General features: G+C 29.3%; 9 protein-coding genes across 9 annotated transcripts; 7 read left to right on the forward strand and 2 right to left on the reverse strand.

Annotated features, from left to right (window-relative positions):
• Window positions 1-733: 733 nt before the first annotated feature.
• On the reverse strand, window positions 734-1,780 carry OCT59_012759 (uncharacterized protein; the record flags this gene model as incomplete). The annotated part of the gene is made up of 1 exon (XM_025321041.2): window positions 734-1,780. One exon carries the CDS (start codon window positions 1,778-1,780, stop codon window positions 734-736), a length of 1,047 nt encoding a protein of 348 aa, XP_025169917.2.
• An 874-nt stretch (window positions 1,781-2,654) lies between these two features.
• Window positions 2,655-4,367, forward strand: OCT59_012760 (uncharacterized protein; the record flags this gene model as incomplete). Its single annotated transcript, XM_066140343.1, has 2 exons — window positions 2,655-3,957; window positions 4,351-4,367. The coding sequence occupies 2 exons, from the start codon at window positions 2,655-2,657 to the stop codon at window positions 4,365-4,367; spliced, it is 1,320 nt and encodes a 439-aa protein (XP_066001228.1).
• Window positions 4,368-4,962: 595 nt separating this feature from the next.
• OCT59_012761 (uncharacterized protein) lies at window positions 4,963-5,238 on the forward strand (the record flags this gene model as incomplete). The annotated part of the gene is made up of 1 exon (XM_066140344.1): window positions 4,963-5,238. One exon carries the CDS (start codon window positions 4,963-4,965, stop codon window positions 5,236-5,238), a length of 276 nt encoding a protein of 91 aa, XP_066001229.1.
• Window positions 5,239-5,820: 582 nt separating this feature from the next.
• Window positions 5,821-7,278, reverse strand: OCT59_012762 (uncharacterized protein; the record flags this gene model as incomplete). The annotated part of the gene is made up of 1 exon (XM_066140345.1): window positions 5,821-7,278. One exon carries the CDS (start codon window positions 7,276-7,278, stop codon window positions 5,821-5,823), a length of 1,458 nt encoding a protein of 485 aa, XP_066001230.1.
• A 2,111-nt stretch (window positions 7,279-9,389) lies between these two features.
• OCT59_012763 (uncharacterized protein) lies at window positions 9,390-10,874 on the forward strand (the record flags this gene model as incomplete). Its single annotated transcript, XM_066140346.1, has 1 exon — window positions 9,390-10,874. One exon carries the CDS (start codon window positions 9,390-9,392, stop codon window positions 10,872-10,874), a length of 1,485 nt encoding a protein of 494 aa, XP_066001231.1.
• A 2,384-nt stretch (window positions 10,875-13,258) lies between these two features.
• OCT59_012764 (uncharacterized protein) lies at window positions 13,259-13,510 on the forward strand (the record flags this gene model as incomplete). The annotated part of the gene is made up of 1 exon (XM_066140347.1): window positions 13,259-13,510. One exon carries the CDS (start codon window positions 13,259-13,261, stop codon window positions 13,508-13,510), a length of 252 nt encoding a protein of 83 aa, XP_066001232.1.
• A 370-nt stretch (window positions 13,511-13,880) lies between these two features.
• Window positions 13,881-14,445, forward strand: OCT59_012765 (uncharacterized protein; the record flags this gene model as incomplete). The annotated part of the gene is made up of 2 exons (XM_066140348.1): window positions 13,881-13,921; window positions 14,259-14,445. The coding sequence occupies 2 exons, from the start codon at window positions 13,881-13,883 to the stop codon at window positions 14,443-14,445; spliced, it is 228 nt and encodes a 75-aa protein (XP_066001233.1).
• Window positions 14,446-17,125: 2,680 nt separating this feature from the next.
• OCT59_012766 (uncharacterized protein) lies at window positions 17,126-17,359 on the forward strand (the record flags this gene model as incomplete). Its single annotated transcript, XM_066140349.1, has 1 exon — window positions 17,126-17,359. The coding sequence occupies one exon, from the start codon at window positions 17,126-17,128 to the stop codon at window positions 17,357-17,359; it is 234 nt and encodes a 77-aa protein (XP_066001234.1).
• Window positions 17,360-19,226: 1,867 nt separating this feature from the next.
• Window positions 19,227-20,172, forward strand: OCT59_012767 (uncharacterized protein; the record flags this gene model as incomplete). Its single annotated transcript, XM_066140350.1, has 3 exons — window positions 19,227-19,367; window positions 19,452-19,533; window positions 19,625-20,172. 3 exons carry the CDS (start codon window positions 19,227-19,229, stop codon window positions 20,170-20,172), a joined length of 771 nt encoding a protein of 256 aa, XP_066001235.1.
• Window positions 20,173-27,927: the final 7,755 nt, after the last annotated feature.

Consider the following 27,927-nt stretch of genomic DNA (forward strand, 5'->3'; position numbering starts at 1 on the left):
TTTATCAACGAGTTGGTGAAAGGTATTTATATCTATTCTCCATCTCTTTTTCCAACACCATCTATTATCATATCAAAATCTAATCTACCAATAGGTTCTAAGCACATAACGGAACATGTTTCATGGTAATATGGCTGATTACTATAATAGTGATAAAAATAACCCATTATAAGCCCTCCTTTTAATAAGTTACGAATGACAAATTCTATCAGTTGATTATTATTAATCAAGTTATCCTTCATTAATTCTTATTTTATTTATTTATTTACAATCGGAAATAGTAAATGTTAGATTACATAAAGTAGAATTATAAAATAAAACTAAGAAATGATTATCTAAAACATTTTTCGACCCCTACGGGACCTATTTGAGTTTGGGCACTAATACGAACTGGAAAACTACGCTACAGCCCATATTTAAAAAAATAAAATGAATAAAAAAAATGCACTGGGACCAGGAATATGACTAATAAAAAGGGGGATGGAAAAAAAGCGGAAGCTAAAAAAAAACCAAAAACACCGAGAAAAAAGAAAAAAGAAATTGAAACGAACAAAAAAAAAAAAACACCATCCTACCGATCCTCCTAAATCACCTAAAACACCAATTAAACAACTTTCATGGGTCTTACAAAAGAAATAAGCGCCACTGATTTCGCCTAAAAAAAAAATGTTATGACTGTAATACAGTTAAAGCCACTTATTCTATGCTATTTAGGATTTGATTATTCACGACCTCAAACCAAAAGGTTCAGGAGTTTTAAGAGTAAAGAACGCGTGTCATTAGTCTTTTGTTGAGTATTGGGTTTGTTGCGCGAACGAGTCAAGGAACTGAGCGATTTGCCCAAATTCTTCCCTTTACTTTGTTGTGAATAAGGTTTTTTGTCCTTATTGGACTTTGGAGGAATTTTTTGTTTGGTGGGAGGAGTTGAAATGGTCGGCTTCCAATGATGGCTAAATTCCATACATCTAAGTAGGTGTTCGTGCGTCTCAAAGTAAGCAATCAACTGTTGTTTCCCATGCACCTTTAAATGAATAAAAGCGTGACCCTTCAATTCATGACTCAATATATGTTCGAAGGATTGTTCATTGTGATAACTGAATGCTAACGGATTAGACTTCCAGTCATCCGGAAGAGAAAATTTTACTTGAAAACGTTCCCGAGCCTTACGTTCTCTTAATTTCCAATGTCCAGGGTACCAGCGGACAAGACCACCACCCAATTTTTGTTGCCACGTTCTCATAATGAAGTCCGTGTCTACAGTTGGTTTGAGTATCATTTTAGTCCAAACGGACTGATACTTGTGTTGTATCTTAAAGGATATTTCCAATACTTGGCCCCATAATTTTAGATGTTCCAGGATTGCATCATGTGACCAGGCTGCAGGTATGTCGTAAATCATTATAGTACGCACTTGACCTTTTTGCGTATTATGTATTACGTTGTTGTTGATAGTCATTTTAGTGATCTTGCCTTTTGTAATTTGTGATTCTGAAGGTGTTACATTTTTCAGAATCTGAGAACCAATCGGCTTTGATATAGATGTAGATTGTTGATCAACCTTGGATGAACCTTCCTGATTTAGTTGGGACGCGGTTATATCCAGATCTACATTGTCATCTATGTTCATGGATTCGTCGATCACAAGATTGGCGTCTGCGTCATCTGATACAGGCGCTTTTTGTTTGCTGACCTTCTTCTCCTTTTTTAACTGCGCCTCAACAGCGTTTTGAACGAGCGAAGGAAAAGCATTTTGGTAACGTGAGCTTAAACTATCCAGCATTTGTCGAGCTTTGCAGTGGGCTCCTGAGATTATCGCTTGATTTAATGTTCTCGTAAACTGTTTAGTAACTCTTACATTATCCAGTATAGACCGTGCCGTTACTATATCACCTTTTGGAATGATATTTTCTGTAGCCTTATAATAATCAGACTCTACTCCACCATTAATTCTTATTATAGATCTTATACATCAATATACATCAATAATCTTTAATAATACAATTGTAGACAATAAATAATATAATATAAAAATAATATAAACAATAATGTAATATAATTATTCTATCGCTACATATGTAAAATTAATAATAAAAATAATAATAAAATTGATAAAATAAAGAATATTATCTATATGGCTAATTTAATGTACACTAATGTACACAACCTGCGGTCATAAATCATTATGTAATAATAGAAATCGACATGAACACCAATTATATTGGATCGTCATATAAACATCGGATAACGTCGAACATCGGATGTGCATTTTATCACGTAACACAATAGTATTTAATATAAAAATGTCTGACAAGATTAATTATAGATTGCTGATCATTTTGTATCACTAAGTGGTGAATCGGCAATTAATGTATTTTATACATTCATTTTGTAAGAAAATGCAATTACTTCCTTTTATTTAAATCACATGAACGGCAAATTTTATCATTACATAATGTATTTTTAAAGGAATTTCTCAAAGCAGATCAGTGCATCGGAAAAATTATGGCCCGAAAATATATTTTTTTATTGAAACTTCTACTTTTGGTTATTAGTATTCCTTTTAGTAACTCATTCATGAAAGTTTTCGTATAAAAAACATTTGTCTAGAAAAATAATAATTTTTTTAGTAAAATAAATTTCTAAAATAAAAACAAATGGAAACCAAATTTAGTAAATCCAATATCTCAGTTACTGATATAGTAAACACTGAAAATTGTTCATATTGCAATAAACCCTTTACTGAAGAATTGAGGTGTAAAGAATGTATTGATTCTTTAGAAAAATCAGCAGAAAATGGTTTAACTAATACAATGAATAATTTAGCCATATGTTATGAAGATGTAGAAAGAACAGAAAAGAATTTAGAAAAAATCTTTTATTGGTATCAAAAAGCAGCAGAAAAAGGTGCTAATGAATCAATGTTTAATTTAGCCATGTGTTATGAAAATGGAGAAGGAACAGAAAAGAATTTAGAAAAAGCCTTTTATTGGTATCAAAAAGCAGCAGAAAAAGGTTTTACTAATGCAATGCATAATTTAGCCTTATGTTATGTATATGGAGAAGGAACAGAAAAGAATTTAGAAAAAGCCTTTTATTGGTATCAAAAAGCAGCAGAAAAAGGTGCTAATGAATCAATGAATAATTTAGCCATGTGTTATGTAAATGGAGAAGGAACAGTAAAGAATTTAGGAAAAGCCTTTTATTGGTATCAAAAAGCGGCATTAAATGGTTTCACTGATTCAATGAGTAATTTAGCCATGTGTTATGAAAATGGAGAAGGAACAAAAAAGAATTTTGGAAAAGCCATTTATTGGTATCAAAAAGCAGCAGAAAAAGGTGCTAATGAATCAATGCATAATTTAGCCAGTATATATTATAGTGGAGAAGGAACAGAAAAGAATTTAGAAAAAGCCTTTTATTGGTGTCAAAAAGCAGCAGAAAAAGGTGCTAATGAATCAATGTTTAATTTAGCCAGTATATATTATAGTGGAGAAGGAACAGAAAAGAATTTAGAAAAAGCCTTTTATTGGTTTCAAAAAGCAGCAGAAAAATACCATATTAAAGCAATGAATGATTTAGCCATATGTTATTACAATGGAAAAGGAACAGAAAAGAATTTAGAAAAAGCCTTTTATTGGTATCAAAAAGCAGCAGAAAATGGTTTTACTGATTCAATGCATGATTTAGCCATATGTTATGAAAATGGATTAGGAACAGAAAAGAATTTAGAAAAATCCTTTTATTGGTATCAAAAAGCAGCAGAAAATGGTATCACTGATGCAATGAATAATTTAGCCATATATTATGAAAATGGAGAAGGAACAGAAAAGAATTTAGAAAAAGCCTTTTATTGGAGTCAAAAAGCAACAGAAAGTAACAAAATAGATTTTAAAAATGAGGCTGAATTATGTAATATATGTAACCAGCCATATACTAATTACCAGTGGTGTCAACAATGTAATGCCAAACAATTTCAACATGATTTTTCAAAGTGGACCAGTAAAAATGAATTTATTGATAAATTTATCCAAGATTCACAACTAAATGCCAAAAATAGTTATGAAATTTTAGAATGGATACCTTATAGTAAATTGTCAAATATTAATTATTATGATAAAGGAGGATTTAGTGAAATTCATAAAGCTATCTGGTTAGATGGACCTATTTTTAGTTGGAATTTTGACAAACAACAATGGAATAGGCAATTAAGCTATGAGGTTATTCTTAAAACACTTAATAATTCATCAAATTTAAATAGTAAATTTCTGGATGAGGTATATATATTATTTATATTTATTAGCAAATTTTTTTTCTTTTACAAAAATTAATTTTGTTTTATTATTTATACAGTGGAAATATCATTATAATTGTCAGAAAAAATCATTTTCAAAGTTCATTCAATTTTTTGGATTTACCCAAGATCCAAATAATTCAAATTATATAATAGTAATGAGTTATGCAAAAAAAGGAAGTTTAAGAAAATGTTTATCTAATATAATTAAATTTAAATGGCAAGAAAAGTTACAATTATTGAAAAAAATTGTATTAGGACTTAAAGTAATTCATGAATCAAATTTAACTCATGGTGATTTTCATGATGGTAATATTTTAATATCAGATAATTACAATGAGTTATTTATTATTGATTTAGGATTATGTAAACCTATAAATTTACAAGATTCTGATGATAAAGAAATTTATGGAGTTTTACCTTATATGGCACCTGAAACATTAAGAAAAAAACCATATACACCAGCAAGTGATATTTATAGTTTTTCAATGATAATGTGGGAATTTACATCAGGTATTCCTCCATTTAATCATGTTGCACATGATCTTCCCCTTATTTTGAGTGTCTGTGAAGGGAAACGCCCTGAAATTGGCGAAAATACTCCAAAATGTTATATAGATTTAATGAAAAAATGTTGGGATTCAGATTCTTCCAAAAGACCAACCATAACAATGCTTGAAAATATTATATCTGAATGGATTAGATGTATTAGTGAATATTTTGAATTAAACAGGGATGGAAATTATAAATACGAAGTACCTAATATTGATAATAAATTAAAAGATGATATGTTGGAATTTATAAAAGCAAACAAAAATTTAGTACAAGAACAAGCAAATGCTTCTATTATACAATCTCATACACAAGCATATTATACAAGTCGCAGGCTTACTGAAATCTTAATTCAAGAAGATTCTGAATGTTTGGAATGTATAATTAAAATTTAGTAATTCTTTTATTTATTCTTTATTTGTTGGACTATTTGTCAGTTATTGTATTTCAATTTTTACTATTGAGAAACTATAAAATAAGAGATCTTAGTATTGTTTTTTTTTAAAAAAAAGGAATTATTATAATAGAAACCAGGCTCATAAGCTAACTTGCCAGTTTCTCCCTAATGTCTACCTTATTTTTTTCTTTTGATTTTTATCGCTAGTTAATCTAAATAAAGGATCTTATTTTCTGCTACTTTTTATTTTTGACCTAACACTGTAAAGTTAATTAAATAAAGTGACTGCTTCAGGAGCTTCAATAGTTCCATCCCGTTACCTAGTGTATTATACTTTACGTATAGGGATGCTTTATTCCAATTTTTAAATTTTACTTTTATAAAGAGGAGTCACATTTTAATAGATTTAACACAAATGCATTAATTTTATTGAAGATTTTACCATAAAGAAATTATAAAATTCTCGTTGCAAAAAAAAAAAAATTGGCAATAAACTACTAAAGAAGATCCAATAAATTTGTACATTTATAAAGTGTGATGGAATTTTGATAGTTATATAAGCCTAATTATAATTAATACATTATATAAGTAAATCCATTGTGCGGTTACATCTAAAATCTTCAATTACTCCATCATTTTTATATTTATCAATCAGTTTTTTGTATTCTTTTATATTATAAAGTGAATCGGATGTAATTATGGAAAGTGCAAGGCCTTTCCAATTTCCTAAGAATTCTTCCAATGCTTCTGAAGAGAATCTAATATGATTAAGAAATCTAATTTCTCTTAACTTAGTCGGAGCTGATTTAATTAATGTATTCAATACTTGTTTTCCTAAAATCATTTCATTAGTTTCTAATGTATATATAATTAATAATAATGATTTCAAATTTTGACATACTTTTAGTAATTTTTCAAATTCACTAAAATTCTGCTCTGATGGTGAAAATATAAGAGATAAATATTCAATTAAAGGACAATTTTCGTGTATTTTACGAATAAGAATGAGAGTATTATATTTGAAGTTTTCGCAAGGAATTCGAATTCTAACATTAATATAAGAAATGAAATCTATTGAAATTTTCTTTAAATTTCTTCCGTTATTTTCAATTATAATAAAAGCTGCATTCATGTTGTAATAATCTATATTAAAAATCTCAAGATCATTATAAACACCCGATTTTAATTGTTCTACATTAAATTCTTTACAATGAATTGTCAATGTTTTCAGTTTATGAAATTTTGGAAGTACCTTTTGTAACGTGAAATCATGATTCTCAAAGTATATTCTTAAATGATTGATACTATCTGCCTTTTTTTCTAATGCAAGAATAATTTCTTTATAAGAATCCATTATAAAAAAATTAAAGCAATAATAATGATCAATAAATTCAAAATGCTTTAAATTCTTCTGAACTTCAATTAATTTAGCAATTCCAAACTTAACAGTATCACTATAATTAATAATAATGAGTCTCTGTATATGTTGAGAAATATCTGCTAAGCTATAAAAGTAGGATTGATCTGTTGATGATTCACATTCTAATTCACTGAGCGATTCAAAACGAAGTCTTGCTTCTGGAAAACTAAATATTCTAATTTTAATTTGTTTCATATCCAAATACTTGAATTTTGGGCATTTCTTAATAATGTGTTCATAAAATTCTTCTTGCAAAGAAATTCGATGATAATAACTATAAATTTTAATAGTAAATATACTTTCTATAATTTTAACATTAATACTTCTACAAAAAGATAAATAATCAAACAAAAATGATTGGTATGAAACTAACTGTAATCGGAATCCTTGTCTCGTTAAGATTTTTTTAGTTTCATCAGATAAATAAGAAGCAATAATTATAAATAAATAATCTTTATTTCTATAATCAATATCATAACACCAAGGATTCCTCCATAAAATTGGAATCACAGTTTCACACCAAAGTCTATTAACCATTAGACATGAAAAAAGGGATTCCGAATCATCTTGTAATTCTTCAAATATTAAGAAAAGAATATCTTTATTGAGTTTTGACATACTTTATTGAATAGGGTATGATTGGTGTGATGGCAAATGTGAAATGTGAAAATGACATGTCATTTTGTTCATTTAAATATGCCAAGACTCAAATAAATGGGATTACAGTCATTAGTCTGGAACGACATAATGACATGTGACAATTGTGACATGTCATTGTCAACATTGTGTGGCAATCTTACCTATTTTTTAAACTGGCCTTAAAAATTGCAATAAAATGAAAATTTTAAGGATTAAAAATCATTATCCTTTAAAGTGTTGAATTTATTAAAAATATGGTTATTATTTCATTGAAAGTAAATGGTTGTCAGTTTGTTAATATCGTAAAATATTTTTTTTTTTTGAGATGAGCAAAAAACACTTATATTTCATTATTTACTAATCAATGTTTAGTGTCATTTCACATAAATGTACTAGACATTCAATGGTTACAACACGTTTATCAATAGACATTTTCTGACATAAAATTAACAGACTTCATTTTATAAACTTCCTTATCGCACGGCCATGTACATTAATAGTTTATTTGCGTACAATATTGAATATCAATAGTTTATTCTGCATTAGTCTATGTTGGTTAACGTCACTTCGTTAACCAATATAAATACAACACCGTACAATATCAATAAAATATTTTACCTACATGAAAAATTGTCAACTTTATTTTTATTGTTTCACCAAAATTATTCTTTTTTTATAAATTTTGTTAGATTTAAACTTTCTAAATAAATATCTTTTTTTTTTAACAATAATTAATTTTCCTAAATTTTTCAGAAGTTATCCTCTAATTCATATCCACTTGATCCAGTAGATTTTTTAACGTGATTGATCTGTTAGTGGCTGATGTGATTGGTTTATTAACACGCTGCGCTATTAATATTTTTGTAAATAAAAAAGGAGTTATTTTTGGAAAAAAGGGATGAGGTACAAAGTTAAGAACCACTTTCACATAGCTCATGATTGGCGATTAAATTGGCTAATTTTTTTGGGAAAAATGCTTTCAGAAAAACAGGATTGCAGGAGTGATGAAAAGCCTTTGATATATCAAGAAAATGATTACAGTAACTAAAGTCACAAAATTCTTATCCTCCCCTCAGGAATAGTTGTTAACAAGAAAAAATTCGGCCTAGCTCGATATACAATATATTAGATGTAGCAGACGTCTCATTTAACAACACTGCTTATAACAAAGTGCTAAATTTTGAGATATGGGATCCGTCCAAAATCCAGAAGGCCGACGGTACAATATCCCGACATTCTAAATCTCGGCACTCAAAATCCTGGCAAAATTTTAATCTCAAAATGTCATAATCCCAAAATATCATAATCTCGAAACTTTATAATCCCATAACAGATAATGCCGATTTTTCTTTCTTTTTATTAATGAATTTCAAGATTTTTCATTTCGGTATTTTGAATTTCGAGCTTATGAAATGCCGAGATTATAACATTTCGGTATTTTGATTTTTGGATTTTGAGTGTCGGAATATTGTACCTTCGGAATTCTGAGCTTCGGGATTTTGTATATATACCTATATATAATCAAACCCATCAATTAAGTACGGTGTGCCGATAGTGTGCCGATATGTTTAGATATCACATAAATGCATGCATTCTGGTTCAAGTAAATAAACTAGATTTTGCAGACTGAAAACAAAACAAACTAACCGATTCACCTCAATTAAATGATTCTAGATTAATTATTCCATTATTTTTTTTAAGCCTTAAAATATGAATATTCTGTGAACTAACCATAGTTCTTCAATATACTGTGTATAGTACAAATATATTGTTAATAGAATGCAAGTTCTTCATAAATATACAGCCGCAGCATCATGTGAATCAGTATGCATATCACATTATGTAAGCGATAAAACCACTAGGATATATTCGGTAAATTACAAGGATTTTTGGCGAATCAAATATTTGGCGTAATATTTGTTTGTTGTGAAACGTTACTTGGTCATTAAATGATCCGGAATTTTATTCCGGCGGTGTTTTATTTGGAATTTGGTTTTAGTTTTTAAAATATTACGAAAAATTAGAAAAATTTTATAATTTCATATTTATCATATAATAAACCAATTATAAAAATTATTTTTGGTAAAAGAATGTCAAAACTCAATAAAGATATCCTTTTTTTAATATTTGAAGAATTACAAAATGATTCGAAATCCCTTTTTTCATGTCTAATGGTTAATAGAATTTGGTGTGAAACTGTGATTCCAATTTTATGGAGGAATCCTTGGTGTTATGATATTGATTATAGTAATAAAAGTTACTTATTTATAATTATTGCTTCTTATTTATCTGATGAAACTAAAAAATTCTTAACGAGACAAGGATTCCAATTACAGTTAGTAGTTTCATACCAATCACTTTTGTTTGATTATTTATCTTTTTGTAGAAGTCTTAATATAGATTCTATGAATACTATAACTTCTATTGGATCACCTTTAGCTTATAATCAATTTCTTTTACAACAAGAATTTTATAATGTCTTTATGAAGAAATTTCCAGAATTGAAGTATTTGGATATGAAATCCATTAAACATCAAATATTTTATTTTCCAGAAGCTAGGATTCGTTTTGAATCACTTACTGAATTAAAATGTGATACATCAATAGATTCTTCTTATTTTTATGGATTGGTACAATTATGTCAATATATACAAAGGCTCATCGTTGTTAATTCAGACCCAAATGATTATCATGGGATTGCTGAATTAATTGGAATCCAGAAAAATTTAAAATATTTTGAATGGAAAGATGATCATGATTTTTATATTTCTGGATCAGACTCTTATGGAGAGATTCTTCTTGCATTAGAAAAAAATGCAAGTACTATCAATCATTTAAATATTTACTTTATGTTTATTAATAACCGTACATTACAAAAAGTACTACCAAAACTCCTTAAACTAAAAACGTTAGTAACTAGTTTTGTTAGATTCAATGAAGAACAATTAAAAATGTGTATATATCGTGATCTTGAAGTCTTTAAAATAGATTATTACGAATTAAAAGCAGCTTCTATTATAATTGAGAATAGTGGAGGACGTATAAAAAAAATTTTTTTAGAATCATCTTATGAATTTGATGATTTTATAGATAATTTTAATGATGATTCCCTAAATTTTATTCGTAAAGTTTATGAAAATTGTCTTTCAATTGAATCTTTGTCTCTCGTTTTACCATCATCAAAGCAACATTTTAATGAAGTTGAAAATTTATTAAAAAAATGTAAAAATTTGAAATCATTATTATTGGCTATATATATGAATGCATACGTTAGACCTGAAGAAAAACTTCTTTTAGAAAATGGAAAAGAATTATTAAAAATAATTAACAAATCTACACCAACTAATTTAAGAGAAATTAGATTTCTTTATGATGTTAAATTTTCTTTGGAAACCTTGGAAGAATTTTTTAAAAAATGGAAAGGTCAACATAAACTTTCTATACTTACATGTCAACCTATTTATAGAGAACAAAATTATGTAATATTGATTAATAAATATAGAAATAATGGAGTGATTAAAGATTTTAGATATGAATCTTTTGATAACGTAGTAAATATGGACTTTAAAATATGAATATTATTATGTTTTAACAAAAATTTTGTTTATAAATGTTAGTATTTTATAATTAACTTTGTTGAATTATATATTTTATATCAGGAACAATCAATTTTATATTATTTTTCATTTTAGTACATATTTAATAAGGAAATAAATATATTATAATAAATAGAAATGATTAATAGTTTATAAAAGTCTTTCATTACACTTGTGGTTTGTTTTGTAATTTAAACATTTCATCTAATTTTAACTTGTGCAACTTATTAATAAAAAGAAAATTCTGAAGGGAAGAGAGGCAATTTCAATTTCTTGTGCAGACAATGAATTTTATATGGTATTTAAGAGACAATTTATTTCTAAATCAGAAACTGGGAAATGAATCATCACAAACTCACCAAATCAAGCATTAAAATGTGAGATAAGACCAACCTAAATTATTCTGATCAGTATTATTATGAAAATGTGAATTTGGGTTGTCTGTTTCATTTCTGAATTACAGATTAATGTACTCAAATATTTCCAATATTTTATTGCAAGAATCCTACCTGAGTGGAAGCAAATTGATCATCAATTTATGAATTTATGAAATGAATCATTAGATAAGTGATGGTAAGTGAACATTTATCAATGATGCGGTAGTAGTCATATTTTTTCTACATGGAGCACTCTTATTAAACATAGGGTGAGTAGGTGGCGTAATTTTATCAATTCATTTGTGCGACCTAATAAATGATTTATTAAGATATTTTTGTGGTACAAAATTTAAAAAATCTTTACCATAGAACGACTAGAACGTGCCCACAAATTAATCATTTCACTACTCAATTTAAGATGACGTCCATCATCTAATTGTAAGCAACCTTGAACATGAAAATCACATTTTTTTGATATTTTCATAAATGTCTCTTTTTGAGCTGATATACTGTATAATAGTTATTAGGTGGGGGTTAAAATATCATGTTCCATATGAAAAGCATAGTAAAAGTTGTGATAATAATCTATATGACGTAATGCGTCAAAAATATCAAACGCAATAATAATTTATCTAAAAATATCAGTATGTTAAAAACAACATGATCCTATTTGGTTGCATAATAATGTTTTAATATCTGTTCAAAGAGTCTAATTATATGTTTTATAAGAATTTGAGTTAAAAAAATAAGTTTATTTTCAATTAATTAATGAGAAACATACCCTACTACACATACTAGTACACATAACAGTGATAACACATATCACTACATGTACCACTTACACTACACATATCATTAACTTAGGTTCTTAGGTTTCTTTAAAAAAAATTAATATTTATCATAACCATTAACGAATTTATTATCAATTGTACTTTTAAAACGTTGTCATAATATTTTTCAAATTAAATTTTTGTTTTTTTTCGTTAGATAAACCACTTTCATATTCATATGCTGACTGTTTTTGTTTATTCTCATTTTCTTGATATACACAAAGTTGTGTGCTTTTTCTACATTTCGCATTATTTACAAATGCCAGAACTGATTCATGATGATCTGTTAAGGATAATTGGTAACAAATTAATCCAATTTGTATTTTACCCCATGCTTCTGGAAACTTATGAGATAGTATTTCTTCTTCAACATTGCCGAAATTCTTGACTTCATTGATATTATAAGGAATATTTTAATGCACCATCTCCCTTTTACAGGTTTCTAGAATTGATTAAAACACACCAATGTAATGTAGTCTATTATAATAAAAAAAAATAGAATTTTGATTATGAAATCACTAAGCCCAACAGCCAATTCTAGAATTGAAAAAAAATGTGCTTTGAACAGCTAACCTTTCTTTGGATTTTCATCCAAAGATATGGAGTTTAGAATAAAATTATTCATTTCTTGATTATCTACATTGATTTCACCTTCTGATATAACTTTCAGACTAACCTTCGCAGTTTCATTGTTGCAGCTTATGCATAAGAATGATATTCCTGAAGGCTAGAATTATTAATGGAGAAGCAGACTGGTATAAAATAATGCGAACTGGAACAAATATCATGGACGCAAATACTTCTGCCATCATTGCATGATTTCTCCTTCCTCAAGACTAGACCTACTTATAGAATATAAAGTGCACAACTGCAACGGAAAAAACAATCCAAATTCTAGTTAACGAGAAATTTTCCCAAGAAGGGTAAGCACATTTCGCAGTTCAATAACTTAAAAGCTATGGAAGATGCTCTATTTATTTTATATGGATCTTGAAGCAGACAGTTGTCCGTTAAAAAAAATTACAGGTAAACAAACTGTAAAGTTACAACAAAAACAATCAAATAGTTATGGTTATACGCCAATACAAAAAGATTCAAAAATAATGAATGAGTGTATAAACGATTATCAAATTCAATTTCTGAAAAATGGAAAAATATGAAACGTGACTTAGAAGAAATCATTAAGCCTGCTTTGCAAAATCCTGTCGAACATAAAATGACCGCACATGATTGGAAAAAACATGATGCATCTCACATATGTGATATATGTGTCAGATTATTACAGGAATATTACGACAACGAGACTCAAAAATTTAACGGTGCAGCGCATAATGGTTGTGTTGAGGAAGCCTGCAGCGCAAAAAGATTAGATTTTAGAAAGTCAATGTATCGCAGGAAATACTTTTAACGAAGCAACTAAATGCTTTATATGCAAAAGAAACTAAAGGAAGAAAAAATTAATAAGATTAGTGATCACGATCACATTACCAGGGATCTGTAATTTACAATTACAATTAAAACCAGATGAGCAGTATACATGGTGGTAGGCATTACGAATTTTCATCATAAGTTACGAGAATTATGGTTTATAGCGAGTGATGACAAAATAGAGATAATTGCGGACAATATGGAAAATTATAAGTCTTTTACTATTGAGCAATTGGATTTATCGATTCATGTCAATTCCAGTTCCCATCATTAGAAAAAGTGGCCACCAATCTGCGTGGTAGAGTCAACAACCCAGACGAACTTGTGAAACATTTTCCAATTATGGCACAATGCTTCCAGAAGCACTTTCTTCTGTTACTCACACAAAAAGGTGAGTGCCTGTATGAATGGAATGATCCAGACCGCTTCTTATGGAAATAGATCCCACCCAGAGAATACTTCGACAGTACACTAGTGGGTTAAATTATTGTAATCATGCATGTAAAAAACGCAAACACGAAATCAAGGGGAAAAATGATGACGGAAAGTGTAAATCTGAAGATTACAAGGAAATCGATTACTGTGAACATGGAAAATATACACTATCAACCAAAAACAGTACAACTATGCACAAAAAGTATGGTGCGAGACAAATCGTGAAACATTTGGGGATATTATATTCTTTATCTAAAAGTACTAATATTATAAGACACTTTTCGAAATTTTAGAATGACAATGAGCGTTCAACCTCGATCCAGCCAATTACATAAAATTACATTTTATTCGCATTTGACGCAGCAAAAAAAGATGACAAACGTCAAGCTTGAATTATCAAGAGGATATGCACAACGCTGGATGAGAGGAGGAAATTCGATGGCACCACGTCATAGCGAAGGCAGGAATGAAAGAATTTAATAATAAAAAGGCTATCAAGTGGCTTCTTTACTTGGATGCTAACAATTTACTATATGGTTGGGAGATGATACAATATTTACCTACAGGAGGTCTCCGTTAGCTTGACTTTAAGGACTTGCCAAATATACAAAACATTTCACCAACGGCTAAACGAGGAAGTGCATGGGAAGTAAAAACTAAGGTATCCGGAAAAATTACATCCATCACTTTCTGATTTTTCTCTCTGTCATGAATGTCCAGTGAGGGTATACGATATTAACGTACGAACTGGTCGGAGTTAACGTTAACGCTATCACGTGCAAGTGCAAGTGCATAACTCCTAAACTCGGGCCAGTTCGTAGTACGTAATATCGTACACCCTTCCTGAACGACGTATAGTAAAATGTGAAGAACTTAGTCTCTATCAATTGAGAAATTGAGTAAGGGAAAGTTTGCAGGGACAGAAAAATTAGTGGCTATGTTAGAAATTAAAGACCGCTATATACTTCATTACAGGAATCTTCAACAATGTCTTGCATTAGGAATGGAATTAGAACACGTATATCATGTATTAGAATCTAACTAATCATCGTGGCTCGAACCCTATATTAGAGGTCTGCATTGACCCTATTTTACAACCCGGCTCGCACTTGGAACTTAACCTAAAGTGCCAGGTCCGGACTTAATATATTAAAAACCTGGCTCGGACCCGGATTATTATTATATCAATTTGTAAAAACAAAAAAAATTGACCAACTTAATTTTGGCCAGTTCAATTTCGGCCGGAATTAAGGCGATTTTGACCAGAATTACGAAGGTGAATTTGAAAGAAAATTTGCCGGCCCAAACCCGGATCCGGGTCTGGGCCGGGTCCAGGTTCCTGGTCTCGTTCGCAGGCCTCTACAATTTTACGAAACCATATAGCAAGAAAAATTCATTTTATTTGGAAAATTGACATTATCAAACATCAAACAATGTTATACTGGAAAGGGAAACGGATTGCTCGGCTTGACAATGCCATAATAATTTAATAATAAGCCTAGTAAAAGATGAAAACCAATACGATAAAAATAAAAGAACAACAATAAATTATTAATATTTACTCCAAACTTTGAGAATGTCCCATATCATACATCTCTATTATAAGAAAGAGTTAAGAGGTGATACGCTAACCGACATCATTAACTAAAGTAAAAACTAGATATGACCTGGAATTGCAAAATGGGTAAGTTTTTTCTTTTCTTTTCTTCCTTTAATAAGAATAAACCTCATAATGGATTATAATCATATTTATGTTATAAGCAATAACGGCAATGGGCATCATTATCAGTCACGAGATTTTTACAAACCATCCTAATACGTAATTTATTTTATACTCTTAATCGGTTATTATTACGCAAAAAAAAATTTACCCGATTTCCACGTATTTATTAATAAATATCATACTACGTAATTTTCGATTATACGATTGGCCAATGCAGTATAAATGTATAATATAGGTTCTTTTACGATTAGCAGCAGGTATAATAGGTTGTAATTGGTGGGCAAGAAACTTATATCAAAACCAAAAGTATTGTTCCAGAAACTTGGCTTGTTACAAATTGCTCGCAGCTTTACCTGCAGGAAATAACCACGAAGGTACATTTCTTTGCCAACCAGACCATCGCAGAGGTAATAATTACTGGGCTACAATATAAACTATATTAATAATAAAAATTATTAAAATACAAGATAAAGATGGGTCCCGACTCCCGACTCCTACCTAACATTATGGCCAATACATTACGACGGCACAACGCAAAAAATGCTTTGAGAGGGACTTGTGGAAATTAATGAACAAGACAGTATTCGGTAAAACTATGGAAGACGTAAAGGGGCTGATTGTACGTCCAATAGGTGAAGAATATCGTCTACGTAATATGTTGTCAGATCCAACCTTGGTTGGACGTAATCGCAATTCATCGTAGGCAAACTCACGTTACACTCAATAAGCCGATTTATGTAGGAGCAACGATTTTGGATTTAAGCAAGTACTACATGCACGATTTCTGGTATAATCATATCAAACGAAAGTATGAGAATAAGGCAAAGCTTTGTTATACGGACACTGATTCATTTATTGCTGAAATAGAAACGGAAAATGTTTATGCCGATATGATCGAAGATGCCGACCTCTACGATTTAGTGATTATCCAGAAGATCATCCATTACTTAAAAAATTACCATCCGGCCAATGGATAACCAGGCCATACGGTACACAAGAGCTAAAAATATGAAGGTAATTGATAAGTGGAAGGATAAGAATGCTGGGCACGAATAATAAGGTATGCCAACGATCGTTACAATCACACGCTGAAAAATGTGGCAAAAAATATACAGAAATCTAAAGGACTTAAAAGGTCTAGCATGAGCATTGTATTCTAGATAATGAAGACAAATCCCAAACTGCTTCCGTTGTGCCATAGTCTGCCCATAGAGGCATAGACAATCCGACAATCAAAAGAAGTATTAACCACTTGATTCCAAAAGATGGATATTAAATGATCGTATTACAACTTGGGCAATGTGGGAATAATATACCTCGAGAAATATTAGCAGGTTTAGGTATTTAAGTGAATTAGAAAAGTTATTTCAACATATGATTATGTTATAATATGTAGTGGGTAAAGGTAACTTATATACAAGATACAGTTTAATTGTCATGAAAGATGAAGTCTCATTGTATGGGATGCGCATTCCATTTTTAGACGAATTTTATTCCGATGACGATCTTTATTATGAGCTTCCACATATTAATAAATCAGTAGAGAGGAGTTGTTTGCCGAAAAGTAATCCAGTGAAAACCGCCATGGTGCATGACAGTTCATCTGAATCATCCGAATCTTCTGGAGGTGAATTTTTCGATACAGTTATTCCTAAGAAAAAACAAGAATAATAAGTATAAACAGAAAATAAAGAGTGGCCTCATTGTCTTGATTGCCGACACGAGTTTACCGCTAGCACATAATAGTAATAGTTTTTAGTCGACATTCATTGTATTACTCCGATTCCGGAGTGCTGATCAACATCTCGGAATATTTTTTTTTTGCTGAGCCGCATGCACGCATATGCATGTATGAAACAAGGCAGAGTCTGTGCAACATCTACATTTAGTACCATTCGCCCATTCGGTATTTTTTTTCCGCAAATAAAAATTTTATTTTGGGTTCTATTTGTTTGTATTCCTTTTTAAGACAGACCATTCTACTATACAAATAAGGAATAGACACTTATCTCGTATACAGCATTTTAGCCAATAAAATTTCACAAAAAATTCTACGTTACTCTGTCTATTGATAGGGAAAAATTAGTTAGCCACCTCAAGCCGCTTCGAACCGTGAACGGAAATTACTCGATGAACTCAACTCGTTGCGGACATTATTCAACGAATTTGTCCATGGTACGTATAATGTGGTGGGAAAGGTGGAGAGGTTTCGTGACGCATCAGAATTTTTTTTGAGCTTTGTTCACGAAGTAACTCTGTCGTTAACTGCAGATTTCGATGTTGTCGTTAGTCCGAACGAACTAAATTATTCAAGTGGCTCTCGATGGCCTCAGAGAACGCATACGTGCAGTGAGTAAGCGTAAGGCAAACGAGATAGCAGTTGCGGGTAAGGTATTCGGGATTATTATAGATGCGAACGAATGGTATTGTCGTGTATGACAGTGAGAACATGGGAGGTACGGTTGAAAGGATTCTTGGTCATATTTCTTGGTTATTGGGTGAGGTACAAGAATCGCTCGAAGTGAAGAGAGACTAATAAAAAAGCAAAAGTCGTCTAGCAATCTTGCGGAAAAACCAGAGTAAATAGTTCTTAGCGTAGTAATTCATCATGTATCATTGGGCAAAGTCCCGAATTTTTGTATTTATTTTAGTGAAACTGGTTATTTCTTCAAAAGGCTAAAAAGCACTTCGATTAGTAACTTGTATTTATTTTGTCTGTTTTAATAAAAAAATTTTCAGCGAACATGGTCGCTAAAAAATTACATGGTTATTTTTTTCTCGATTTACTAGGTATTTAATACATACGCTATATCATAAAGAAATAAAAGACACAATATTTTGTTCTAACGAGTTTATGAGTTTTGAAAATATCAATTTGTCATCAGCGATCACTTACTGTTTATGATATACGTTCGGAGCTTTTCAGGGGAATACCAAGATATTACGTTTACTACGATGACATCGTATTATTAAGCTTTTTAATTGAGCAATCACAATAGTTATTAATAATCTATTGTCTTCATTTCAATTTGATAGTTTGTTCTACGTAAAAAGATATATAAACACAACAAAAATGATGAATCCTTACTCTGAAATCGTTCGACTATATTTAAATGGAAGGTGGCGATCGCGACGATCATTTGAGGAACTGAAATTAGTAGCGAATGGTTTAAACGGATTTTATGTATAAAAAATGATAATGATCTTGTTATATTTGTGGCGAAGAAAAAGATTTCGTAGTGTCTTCGGAACAAAGTCACCAAATGTACACATGTTGGTACCATTGTAAACAGTTACACAGACGTGACTATCCTATTAATGGTGCGACATTATCATTTGAAATTGATATTATAATGAATTTATTTAAGTTCACATTTACATTCAAAATTTGCCAATTTGCCTTACATAGTAAAATAAATGTACAAGCACATCCGTCAACGGAGTACGAATTCCTTATTCTCTATAAAAACGTACATCCATTTAAATTTATCTATTTACAATACTTTCGAGCTCTTTTCTTGTTTCTTTAAAAAAAAAAATGTCTCAAAAAAATATTATTATTTGTTTTTTAGTTATCTTTGTTTTCGCAGTTAATTATAGTGATGCAATAGATGTCAAAGTTGGAGATGGTTATTATCCGTTTGATCCCATATCCGTTGATACACATTATGATGAGCCTGTAGGTTTTATTTCATTAAAATCAACATGAAATAAATTTTTTTTTGAATAAATAAATAAATAAAAATTATTACTTTTTTATTAGGTAGTATTTATAAGAACAGGCACTAAGACGTTTGCACTCGATGAATATGATGATTGTACAAAATCCGAAAGACCTGATTCTTGTAAGTAAAAATGTTATACATTTTCTCGTTAGTTATGCTATCATCGTTATTTTCTTTTAAAAAACGAGGGTTTTTTTTTTTCTAAAATTAGTTCATGCAGTATTAACAAATGAACAACCGAAAGCTATATTTATGCCTAAAAATACTACCGGAAGAACTGAATTTCACATACGCACTAATGGACCCGGTTGTGAGTCTCAGGATCAAATTGTCATTTCTGCAAGTGAAGACCTGCAAGGAGGACTTAAGATAATTCAAAAATATAATAGTAATGAATACGATGATAATAATAATAATAACAATAATAATAACAATAATAATAACAATAATAACAACAACAATAACAACAATAATAACAACAATAATAACAACAACAATAACAACAACGGTAATAAAAACAACAACGGTAATAACAACAACAACGGTAATAATAACAACGGTAATAGCAACGGTAGCGGTAATAATAACGGCGGTAATAACAACGGCGGTAGTAACAACGGTAATGACAATAGTCATTGCATCATTTGCATTACAACCCATAGCGCCGGCGATAAGGTTCAAATACCCACCATTATTGGTAATTGTAGCGGAATAGTTTTTGCTATTATAGGTGTAGTGATGGCCCATTTCATACTCTGAATCATTTAGATGGAACGCGTAGTTTAGAAAAAATTCCGTTGTCGTAGTAGTGTTTTGGGCGAAAATAGTTTCGCTTAATTGATCTACAATTATGGCAAACACAAACAATAAACAATCAATCTTTTTTTGAGCCGAGAAAAGAAAAAATTAAATTTGTTGGCATATTATCGAACAAATGAAATTTTTGTGTAACACACTCCTTGCATATCCCTTTGTAATTAGTCCGGATTCCGGTGTAACGAAGGATTCGTTTTAGCATCCCGATGTCTGTATCGTTGCACGTCATCTTAATAAGAAAGTACCCGTAATATTGCTTTTTTATTTTATACCGTTTTGTTCCGAAGTATACATATTTGTTTATTGTTTATATCGTTACAACAAAAACATTCCAAATTCTCTCTCTTATCCTTTCTTTTTTTATATTAAAATAATTTTAAAAATCTATTAAATAATGAAAAAATAAATATTTTGAAGTTTAAGCTGGAATATTATTATAATGCTCTATTTTGATTTTCAAAAAAAAAACGATATATTAATTTTTTATTAATATTGTTTAAATATTTGTGAAAAAAGTGAATTTATTCCTAACCCTAGGGCCGAGGTGAGATCTAAATATTCATTACCTCCTTAAATAGAAATTTGACTGGCTAATTTTTGCGGTTGATTTTTTTTCTGATAAAAAATAAATCAGTTATAGTACACTACACTTCATTAAAAAATGGTTTATGTGGAATGTAAAATTTGGTCCTTTTCAGATAATGTAAGGCGTTACAAAGCAATGAAAGAAGGTCATACTCACTATACAGTCAAGACATTGATCGGATACATCATCATGTGAAAATTTTATTAGAAAAAGCGTGCTTGATAATAGGAATTAGTTAGAAAATTAACCTGGCGCGGACGGTTTTTAAAACCTGGCTAATAAAGAAAAACGAAATCGCTAACCAACAACAAAGATATTCTCGTAGTTAAAATATACCCTTTGAGTTTGGAAATCATAAGTTAATATAGAAATATAGAAGTCATACCTTATCGGCAAGCAGAGCATATATTGGGAGTATACGTAAAAATGCTCATTTACACTTAGGAAAAGAAATTAAACACGACCATATTAGTTACGTCATCAACAAAGTTCTTATTTCCCGAATAGAATATCTTTCCCAAAATTTTGTTATTTCTCCCTCATAATCAGTATTTTAAGATTAGTTTTTAAACAATCATTATCCTTACCTAAATCCATGTACAACACTGTAATCCATAGCCACATATATCTTAACATTATCAATTTATTCGATAACCAGATCCGTATGCAAGCTTCACTTATTAACGCCCAAGCTAACTTACCTTTAACTCCGAACATCATAAAATTTTTAATTTTGTCATCTTTATATAAATTTTGGACTCTATTAATCACAAACAACCACTTAAATTTTTTCTATCCCTTTAATATCCTTTAATAGATTAGAATCGCTTATGTGTTTTCCCCATCATTATGCTATTTCACTTGAATTTAATTTTAATTTACTCATACGAAGCGGCAATATACCCTCGCACAATTTATTACTGATCCACAAAAATATTTTTTATTTGCTTAAAGTTTATAGAAAAAGATATAATCTTTCTCGACCAAAAAATTAGCCCTGATGGAAGCTTTTTAATGAGATGGAAGGAAATCAAGAAACACTTCAAGCCTAATACCAGAAAGAGTTCAGTACCATCTTGGTACAAATTCTTGAAAGAAAACATTATTATTAATCCTAATAACGGTCGGTCACAACGCAAATAATACAAAGCCTTCATATCAAACGTTCATCGATACCTACACCTTCTGATACGTCATACTATAGCAAAAATTTCTAGTTCGGTTATTGGTCAGATAGAATCTAATATTGTCTAGCAAGATTTTAGGAAAAACACACTTTCCCAATCATACCCATGCTTTATACAGAACACTACAATGTTCATAATCACAACTATAACAATACTAACAACACAAGTATTGGTTCATCTAGTCAGCACTTTCCTCGTTTTTAGAGACAGTTTTATAATCCCCTGTCAAGGTTGTTCGCTACACGATTCATACTACATAGGTGGTATCATAAGCGTCCTTTAACTCTCACTTTTTTAATTAAAACGTTTCAACATCAATCACGTAATCGTCAACTTCGTAAATGCCAAAAACTTGAAAAAAATCATATTACATATAGATCTCTTGGATAACAAGATTTTATTTGAGGAACACACACGAAAATTGAAATCAAAACACTCAATTTACACATCTCGGAATAAACGAAATATCTCTGGGGACTACATCACCAGATAATGACACATTAATTAGAAAATTAATAACGAACAATATGATCCGACAAGACCTGATTTATTTATCCAGTTAAGGGCTCTGTTATTCATCGGGCGAGTTCTACAAAAGCCGACTTATTCACCATCCCTATTATTTGCCCGAAAAAGAGTCAGATTGGAATTTGTACTGATTTATAATTTTGCTATAAATACGTTCAACTCGTTATATATAATCCAAATTGACACCGCGAAGATTTCAAAAAAGTAAACAATTGTCTTATCTGGGCGGCGATGAAATATATCATAGATACTTTATCGATCCAGGTGAAGTTAACCAACGTGAAAGCACATTCGAATGATCCTCTTAACGACCAAGCAGATTTATTAGCGAAAGAAACCTTAGTATAGCATCACCAATAATTATTAATAAGCTAGGTATTTCTACAGACCTACACAGTTTTGCAGGGTCATGTGAAACAAAGAATTTACGATAGATAGAAATATTAGAAAAACAATGAAAATAATTATCAACAACAAACGATTCCAGAAACAATTAGCATACAAGGATCTCTCCAGTCTCCATCATTAATGATTATGTTTAGATGACAAGATTAACTGATGGCTAGCGACAAGCTTGATTTAAATTTAACCCCTTTGAACGTCCTACTAGCTTGAAACTCAACAAATTGAATAGTTGGCGATCGGTTTTACAATTACCTACGTTAGATATTCTTAACAGGAAATTTGACCAATTGTTCTTATGTCATGAACGTATTGAGAATAAGTAACACTTATGGATCATGTTGTGAAGTTCTTCGTCGTCCGGTTTTTAATCACCATCAAGATAAACTCAAGGCACTCTTACTAAAGAGATTAAGTGGTCCTATTCAGTCCTACGTGGTCATTCTTTGGGACTGGACCGGACGGACTGCAATCCCGGACTGTATAGGGACCCAGAAATATATATATAAGGGTCAGGTGGCGAAAATTTTTTTTACTATGAGCTGTACGCAGAGACTTTTTATATGGGTAGTACGCATAATTGACACCTGATATTGAAAATCCTGTAAAAATACGCAAATAAAATTTCAGACATTAAGTTATTAATTATTTTATTATGACTTCTATATTATTTATATATACAGTAGTGGTCATAAGTATCCCACCCCTCATAATTTCTGAATCAAATAATAACACCCACTGAAATTTTTTGGGATTCAAGTATAATGCTAACCTTGATCACGTGTAAAATTTTAAGTTTATATGATGTATATTTTAGGAGTTATATGATTGGTGAATTTTTAGCTGCAAAATGCTGATCTTTTTTAATAAATAATATTTTGCACGTAAATATTCAATAGTACTAAAGCGAAATTTTGAAAAAATAGTTATTTACATTCATTATAGTTAGGATTATGATCATTTACTTGGCCAAAAATGCCATCAAAATAAAGACTTGATAATGAAAAAAATCATACTATCTATAAAAAATCCGTTATTATGATAATTTTTTTAGCTCAAAGATTTAGTAAACCAATTTTTACTTAAGTAAAGTTTTGACACTTATTTTATGCATAGTACCTATAAAGGAGATCTCTTGGCTTATTCCTATGATATTTTTAGCAAATATAACTTAGAATGAGCCTTGCATAAGGTTGATAATTCAAAACATAATCAAAAATTATGAAAAAATAAAAGGAAAAATATAATATAATTGAAATTTCCCAAATATGTATTTTATTTGGTAAAAAATTTGAGAAAAATGTGTAGTAACTCTTGAAATTAATATATTCAAAAAAAAAAAATTATATATTTAGAAGACTAAGGCGTGAAATAATAAAGGAATGAAAATATATGTGTAAAAAAATAAAATTTTTGGAGACACAAAATTTACTGATCATCTAACTCCTAAAATATATATCATACAAACTTAAAATTTTACACACGATTAAGGTTAGCATTATACTTAAATCCCAAAAAATTTTAGTAGGTATTATTATTTGATTTCAGAAATTATGAGGGGTGGGATACTTATGACCACTACTGTAAAACCAAATACTAATGTGAAAAAATAGAATTTATTCTAATTTACCATTTTTTCAATAATATTTTATTAAAATTTCACTTAGAAATTTCTTTCAATTAATATTAAATATTACAATGCGGTCAATGCGGTCAATGCGGTTAACGTACTGTAAATATATTATATATATAAGATTAGCCAAATTTATAAAAATTTTGATAAAAAATACACAATCTTGATGACCTAACTATGAATGAAAAATTCTTAAATTGTACGCAAATCAAAACTTTACTCGACGCATCTGTGTACCCTACCCTGAATATACTGTATATTTCTGGGTCCTATTGTATGCAGCGCAGTAAGACCGAGGTGCCGGTCCTACATTTCGGTCTTAAATATTATTGGTCAGTTATCTTTCGATCCAGTGGTCGTAGAAAGACGAAATATAACCTGTTAGAATCGTCTCATCTAGACGATTCTAACGGTGGTTGTTTTATCTTTTTATGATCGCTGGATGGTGAGTAATTCTACAAAACGTTAAAATTCATTATTTAAGTTTTATTTTATTCAATTTACTCTAAACCGATTTGGCTGATTCAAGAATTACTATCAAATGAGAACGATGCTTTTAGAGCATCCAGAAAGGTCTACTCGTCCCATATGACTTGCAGCTGAACCCTTTTCACCAACTCTGGTTCCTGCTCCTGATGATGGTTATTCGCGACTTTCAGCATCAGTATAGTAAGAGTATTATATTATTATTATTCGCTATGTAAGAATTAGGTAATGTAGTATTGATAAACTTCAACAGTTATTTGCAATAACTCTTATTATATTTTCGAAACATTGAAGAAATAGCAAACAATATATTCCCATAATTTATAACAGTTTATGAACATCATGTCCTTACCTCAAAAAAAAAATAATAATAAATACTGGGCTGGTATTCTTTGGAATAGTGAATAAGATAGTTGTATATTTTCCATCTAGTTAAATCTCAGCTTTTGTCGTTTTAAAAGAATCTTTATAATCTACAAGATCATTAAAATATGTTTTTTGTCTCTGTTCAAGTCAAAAAAAAAATAACGAAAAAGAAATTCTGAAATAATTGACTATTAAAGTCTTAGGAAGGTTCAAGTAACTGGCATAACTGATTTTATGTGTACAGATAATTAGTGATTTAACAAATTCCGAAACACTTGGTATCAGGATAAAATAAGTTGTTATTCAGTTAGAAACATTTTGCTTGATAAATAATCAATATAAAATCTTATGTAGTATATAATAAAATAATTTTAAAAAGATTTTAAATAAGACAAGTGCATTAATTAAGTTATAAATTATTGAATATTACTTGTTTATTTAAGTTAAATTTATTGCATTTACACCTACAATTTTTAAATCTTCACATATTTTTTTTAGTAAATAAACAAATATATAATTTCATAATATGGTAAAATCCTGCTTAACGTGATTCTCACTAATTTAATTAAAAAAAAAAATAAAATAAAATATCCAAAATACACGTAAGAAAGGTTAACGCTAAACAGAATTTTAAATTGTAATGTTATAAAAAAAAACTTTCTTGAAAAATAACGTACTATAAATACTATAACGTTAGTAATATTGGTAACGCCAACTTAAATTTGTTGATTACTTTAATTTCGATTTTTGCACTATTTGAAACTAAAAAAAAAATCAATAAATAATATATTGGCTTAGATATGGATAAAAAAACAATATTAATAATTAATCACAAATTAAAAAAATTAAAAAAATTTACACCTTAATAAATGTTTAATTATTTAATAAAGTAAGAACAATTCGACAACATTCTAAAGATTCTATTTAATAAATAAAATCTTCATTAGTATCTTTAACAATTGATTTACATTTTTTAAATAATAAGAATATTAATTAATACCTGAAAATTCCTTGCTTATTATATTATCATTCTGCTCGTAATAATCATCAGAATTTTTTGGTTCGGGAAGATTATTAAAATTAAGAAATCTACTTTCATATGATAATCCCAAACTAGTTGAAGACTTGAAGGTGTAGTGATATTTGATGAATTATTGTTAATATTATCTGCTTCTTTAATTTGTGCTTGTAATATTATTGTTTGTTCATCACTGGATTTACAATTCCATGTGTATAAAATATTTTCAATTTCTTCTGCTTTTGGTCGATTTAATGGATCCGAATCTAAACATCTTTTAATTAAATGTACAATTAATTGAGGTACTTTAATATTAAACCTTGGTCTAAGTCCTTGACAAATTCCTATTGCTAAATTTTCATGTCTTATATTATAATATGGGCGTAATCCAGAAATTACTTCATACATAATTATACCAAAACTATAAATATCAGCAGCCTTGGTATATTTTTGCCCTCTTAAGATTTCAGGAGCTATATAAGGTAAATTACCATAAATTAAAGTTTCTGATGCTCCATAATTTGCAGGTTTGCATAATCCCATATCAGTTATAACCGTATTATGTTTTAGCTTTAATATATTACCAATATGCAAATCACGATGAAATAATTCCTTTTCATGAATGCATTTAAGTCCAAGTATTGCATCTTGTAAATAACCAATCTTTTTGTCCCAATTTAATATATTATAATTTTTATCCAAATAATCTCGTAAATTTCCTTCTTCCGCATAATCTAAAATCATCATATAATCTTTTGTTTTTGAATTATAATAAAACTATTGTCGATTTTTCCTTTATTATGTGACATAATCTATATGAAAGTAAAGTTACAAATTATATTAGTAAAATTGAAAATTTAAACATTTAATTAAGTAAATTAAATTAGTAAAATTAATATACCTCATTCATAAATTCTAATGTAACATGTTCTGAATTATCTAAACTTTTTAGAGCCACAATCATATTTGTATTATTTCTTTTCCAATTTTGATTATCATTATCCCATTTATCTATATATCCAATATCCATCAATCCAACTTGCTCTATATATTTTGCCAAATCCTCCTTTTGTAATATACTCAATATCATATAATCTATCATAAGGCACCCATTCTAATGTTTTTTTAAATACTTTATAGTTATCAAAAACTGATAATTGAGTATCTTGAATAAATTTATCAATATTATCGTTACCACTAGTCCAATTTTTAAAAATTTCGTTGAAAATGTATTGCATAGTTATATTTATAATATCTATTATTCAAAACAAGCATATAATTTTGTGTTTCTGGATCCTGAGTTATTCCATAAAATATGTAATCCATCTTAATTCACAAATAAAGATTATATATTAGTAGAAATTAAATTTTGCAACATTTTATCAAAACCAATCATTTACTTTATTAATAAATTCTAATACAACTTCTTTTGGATTATTTAAATTTTTTAGAATTACAAGCATATTTTGATTTTCTCTTATTTTTATCATTC

Source organism: Rhizophagus irregularis, chromosome 20, assembly GCF_026210795.1.
Source record: "Rhizophagus irregularis chromosome 20, complete sequence".
NCBI lineage: Eukaryota > Fungi > Glomeromycota > Glomeromycetes > Glomerales > Glomeraceae > Rhizophagus > Rhizophagus irregularis.